Raw genomic sequence first — 5036 nt, 5'->3', positions numbered from 1 at the left:
TTCTCTTAGAGATCTTTCACTTCCCTTAGTTAGCTGTATTCCTAGGTATTTTATTCTTTTTGTGGCAATTGTGAATGGGACTTCATTCCTGATTTGGCTGTCAGCTTGACTCTTGTTGGTATTTAAGAATGCTAGTGACTTTTGTACATTTATTTTGTATCCTGAAATTTTGCCCAGTTAGGGAAGGGCAATGAGTCCCCTGAAATAAAGTTGTAGAGATCAAAAGAGAATAAGGAGTGGAAAGTGGCTATCTTCCCACTCCCAAAGAAGTTGGAAAGAGAACGGAAATGACAATTCTGGGTCTCTCTAGAAAGGAAGTCAAAGGCAGATTCCAGAACATGCTCAGATCCCAGCCCTTTTGGGGCAGTTGTAATCTCAGAAGTGGCTGACTCAGTAAATCAGAAAAAATACAACCCTAAGAGACCTGAATAGTTCGAAAAGGAGCCATCATGAGAGTATAAGGATGACGTATTGGAAATCACAGTCTGGGACCATGTAGATGTGGTGGAGGAAGAGGGGTACAAACTTCAGACTGTATGTGAGAGACAGACCAAACAGCACAAACATGAACACATCCAAGCTTTATAAATTTATTTGCAAAAAATATAAATTCTACAAAAAAAAAAATCCAAAAGCAACCTTGAAAACAATTTTTGATGAATGTGTTAGTTAACATGGTTGATAAGAATTCTTACAAATCACAATAGTCCAATTATTGAGATGGGTAAATGACACTTCCCGTAAGAATATGAATCGCCATTAACAATACATTTTGGTCAAAGTTCTTTGTCTTTCAAGAAACCTTATGTGGCTGTGTTTCAAAGAAAATAAAAATGAAAAACTTAGTTCTTCCCCAATACCAGTTTGTCTGAAATTTCATGCCATATCAACAAAATAACTCATACTGGCTGTTTAATTTTTCTTCCTCCTCGGACATTATCAGGAATTACACAAAATAGCTTGAAATAATGAAAAAGATATTGTCTATCCACAAAACCTAATATCTAGCTTACTTACAATCTAATATTTCTCTATTTGTTATTTACTATAAGACAAAGGCATAGTATTGTCTCTAATTACCACAGCTGCTTGACTGAGATACAACTATCGGCATCTACAGACTGGAAAACTGAGGCTTAGAGTACTTAATAACATCCCTAAAGGCCCCAGTTACCTAGCTACAAATATTACAAAATTTACCCCAAAAATCCAAAAATCGTTTTGCTACAAAGTCTACAAAATCTACTTTAAAAATTTACCAAGTCTTTGCACTATAGCACATTCTACCTCTTCCTCAATCATGCTGACCTTTCTCAGGCCAAAATTCTCTTTCACCTCTTAGAAAGCTTCTAGGAAGGACTGATTTTCTCATGGGCAGATGGTCAGGATGTTGCCATTCTCCCCTTCTCCCAAGAGCTCAACACAGAAGAATGGACGCAAAGGCTCCGAAGAGAATAAAGAATCATGTGTATAGATGTGGACATTATTGTCAACATCAAAAAACTGGATTTCTTCAAGGTCAACATCCAGGAAAATTCCCACACGGCGAAGGCCAGGGCTTGCAGGAATTCTCTCCAGGTCGGTGTTAGCGTGGATTGCTCCTGCCTTCATGCTAATGATCCAGAAGCCATGCTCAGGGGATAAATCACTGCTCTTTCTGTCAGCCGACTCCTTGCAGACGCCCAGGGACCATGACTTCACCTCTCCCACTTCAACCTCCCAGTAATGTTGGCCGGAGGAGAAGCAGGGAGTACCCAGGACACAGGTCAGCCTGGGATCTTTTGTCAGGTCGTGGTGGATCTTCCCACACTGAGCGCTTCTTAGATCATTGGAGAAGACAAGGAGGGGGCTGGCAGTGGCTGCATCCAGGGTCACATCCTCCCGAAAATGCCGGAGCCGCTCCCTCACGTGCAGACTTTCTTCAAGTCGGCCATCCTGCTGCTTGGTGATAAGTGTTAGGGCTCTTATTTGCCATTCTTCCATAGGAGGTGCCTTCACCACGTCTCGACACAAGGGGCACACCACTCTAAACTCATGGTTTTCTAGCATCCAATTCTGGATGCAATCAAGGCAGAAAATGTGTGTACAAGAGAGAGAAATGGGACAGGAGAAAAACTCCAGGCAAACTGGACAGGACGACTCTGCTTGCAGGTATTGGGCCATGGTTCCTAAGGGTTACTCCTTAGCCGTGAAGTAAACTGAAATGATCCTTTATCGGCTTCTAGAAGCACTTGGGAGCCCGCAGTACACAATCCACTCTCCAATAGTCTAAATCCAAGATTAAATAATATAAATTAATAAATAAGTTATTGGCATACATACATGAATTATATTATTTAATAAATAATAAATTTATTAACTAAGAAATTAACTAAGAATAACAAAAAATAAATAATATTTCTGTAGTTTGTATAGGAAAGTGACACTAAATTGCTAGAGAATCACAGTAATGTAGTCATGGTGATAAAAATGATTTCAAAACTCTTCAAACTCTAGATAATCACAAGACAGAAATAGGACAGTGGAAACTTTCTTTTCAGACAGTGCAGCTTACCTAGTCTGAAGACTTCCAGGTGATGTGTTGGCTGCTCTGGCCAAAGTTTCTTCTAATGGGGGCTGAATTCAAGTGGGTCTTTAATAGAATCTCAGTATAGTCTCCACTCAGTATTTCTTTGTAGATCACCTGCAGTTTAGGAAAAAGAATTTTCATGTCTAAATTCAATCATGAAAATAAAGCCAATTCTACGTTAATCATCACAGAAAAGTGACTCTAAGGAATCCTCAGAATTTCCAGGAAAATTACCACATGTGAGTAAAGCCAGCAAAATCCACTGCAAAATGAGATGCCCATAAAAGAGTCAAGTTTAAGGACAAAGTGTTATTAGATGAAATGTTTTAAAGCACTCTAAGAAAACTAATTAAGGCTTGAATTAATGTGAATGAAAATGTAATGGTCATTAACTTCTCCAAAACAATCATGCCTGAATACAAACCAAAAAGATGTTCCAGACAAAGAAGATGCCCTCCAGTTACCACAACTGCTCCCAAAGCTTGAGAGCCTCTGGTGCTGCTAGAGGACTTCCCACCATGGCTGTCATTCTTTGAGTGAGCTGTCTGACATGCTGGGCACAGCATATTGGACCAGGCTAGACCTATGACCCAAAGACAGCCTCACAAAGCTGGACAGCACCTTTGAGATGATGTGAACAGAGGACTGTTCTCCAATAAGAGCCTGCACTGAGCAGTAACTAGCAGAACTTCTTACCAAGTACCCACAAATCACACATTCAGTGGTGACAGTAGTAACAGAATGAGGGACAGAAAGAGGAGCAGCATCAACATTACCAGAGAGAGGAAGTGATGAACACCACTGAGGCCAGCCTAAGACTGAGTTACTAGAACTGTCCTACATCCCAGAACACATTCTCTAATCTCTTTCCAACAAATACATATTGAGACCCTTTTGTGCTCTTGGCTCAACTGGACTCTGGAAACACAAACTTGTGTAATAAACAGGGTATCTGCCCACATAAAACTTTGTCTTCCAAGTCCTGATCAGCATTCCAATCTCATGGTGCCTGGCTGGCAGACAACCAGAGATTACCTCTTTCTTAAATTCTGTTATCTTTTTCAATTTAATGGGAAATTTAACATGGTGCTGGAAATCTAATTGCCTAACCCACCTTGGAATGTATCTAAGAAAACAATTTTACAAAAGAAAAAAAAATGCTACACTTATTCACAAGTTGTTCATTTCAGTGTTAACTACCATCCCAAATGATCAGGAACCATCAAATTATCTAACAATAATAAAATGATTCAGCTAATTATGACACAACTACTAAAAGTGGTCAAGTATATTTAAGTGAAAACCCGAAGCGAAGTCTTTTTTCTTTTTGAGACGGAATCTTGCTCTGTCGCCCAGGCTGGGGGTGCAGTGGCTCCATCTCGGCTCACTGCAACCTCTGCCTCCAGGGTTCAAGCAATTCTCCTGCCTCGGCCTCCTGAGTAACTGGGATTACAAGCGTGTGCCACCAGGTCCGGCTAAGTTTTGTATTTTTAGTAGAGACGGTGTTTCACCATGTTAGACAGGCTGGTCTCCTGACCTCGTGATCCACCCACCTCAGCCTCCCAAAGCGCAGGCGCGAACCATGGCGCCCGGCCGAAAACCCAGAAATCTTTTAAGAAATGTTGGAAAATAAAAAGAAACCATTTTAAAACAGCAAATCAATTGTAGTTGAAAACACATAAAAATACAAGTTCATGCAAAGAGTGACCTGAGGTTCATACGTAAAAATTTAAATGGCAAAGTTATAGTTAAAGGTGAAGAAAGCTCCCTGGCACAGGAAAAAACTAGTTCTTTCTCCTCTAAAATAAATAGTTAAAGGCATTCGAAAACACCAGTTTGTAGCCAAAGACAGAATAGGACATTGGAAATAGCTTAAACAGAAGGTATAACTTACCTTGACTTGGAGACTTCCAGCAGAAGTCTGAAAGATCCGAAGCCTGCGCGTCTCTACCTCTACAGACGTCTGCTCCTCTCTGAGTTTCGGCACAGAGACACTGGCATTTTTATCCTGCCTGGAAAACATTCTCCAACCAATCAGAGTCAGAGGCTCCGCCCCAAAGATTGTACCACCCTAATCTGAGTAAACTCATCAACCCACCCTTCCGTTTATGATGATGACATTAAAGCACGCTTCAAATTATATAGTAAAAAAATTCAAAATTTCTTAATAACTCCCTGAATTAGAGTGAATCTACTGCCATCTGCTCTTGTCTCTAATTTCAGAACTCAACTTTAAAAAGCAAAATGTGTTGGAGATCAAATACAGAAATGCACTGTTGAAACCTAATCACTTCGTGGCTAATGTAATCATTGGTGTTCCTATTCCTGATAGAATCATGAGTGGAGAGGATCTACACAGTTTTCACGTCCTTTGACTCAACAATTCTACTCTTAGGGGTACTTACTGGACAGGGTAAGAAAGATGGCAGCCAGGCAAGGCTATTGTCCTGTAATTATTAATAATTCC

At 40.3% G+C, this 5036-nt stretch overlaps 1 protein-coding gene across 1 annotated transcript; it reads right to left on the bottom strand.

The window, feature by feature from the left end:
• Nucleotides 1–579: 579 nt before the first annotated feature.
• Nucleotides 580–4550, bottom strand: RFPL4B (ret finger protein like 4B). Its single transcript, XM_032165388.2, has 3 exons — nucleotides 4464–4550; nucleotides 2555–2683; nucleotides 580–2268 (listed from the first exon to the last, which is right to left on the bottom strand). The coding sequence occupies exon 3, from the start codon at nucleotides 2161–2163 to the stop codon at nucleotides 1369–1371; it is 795 nt and encodes a 264-aa protein (XP_032021279.1). The 5' UTR covers nucleotides 2164–2268; nucleotides 2555–2683; nucleotides 4464–4550; the 3' UTR covers nucleotides 580–1368.
• Between the last annotated feature and the right edge of the window lie 486 nt (nucleotides 4551–5036).

This window comes from Hylobates moloch, unplaced genomic scaffold (genome assembly GCF_009828535.3).
Source record: "Hylobates moloch isolate HMO894 unplaced genomic scaffold, HMol_V3 SCAFFOLD_2, whole genome shotgun sequence".
NCBI classification, from domain to species: Eukaryota; Metazoa; Chordata; class Mammalia; order Primates; family Hylobatidae; genus Hylobates; species Hylobates moloch.
This window is presented reverse-complemented; position numbering and strand designations above follow the sequence as displayed.

Excerpts from the sequence above, each read along its gene's own strand:
- RFPL4B (XM_032165388.2), bottom strand. The coding sequence starts at position 2,163 with ATGGCCCAATACCTGCAAGCAGAGTCGTCCTGTCCAGTTTGCCTGGAG.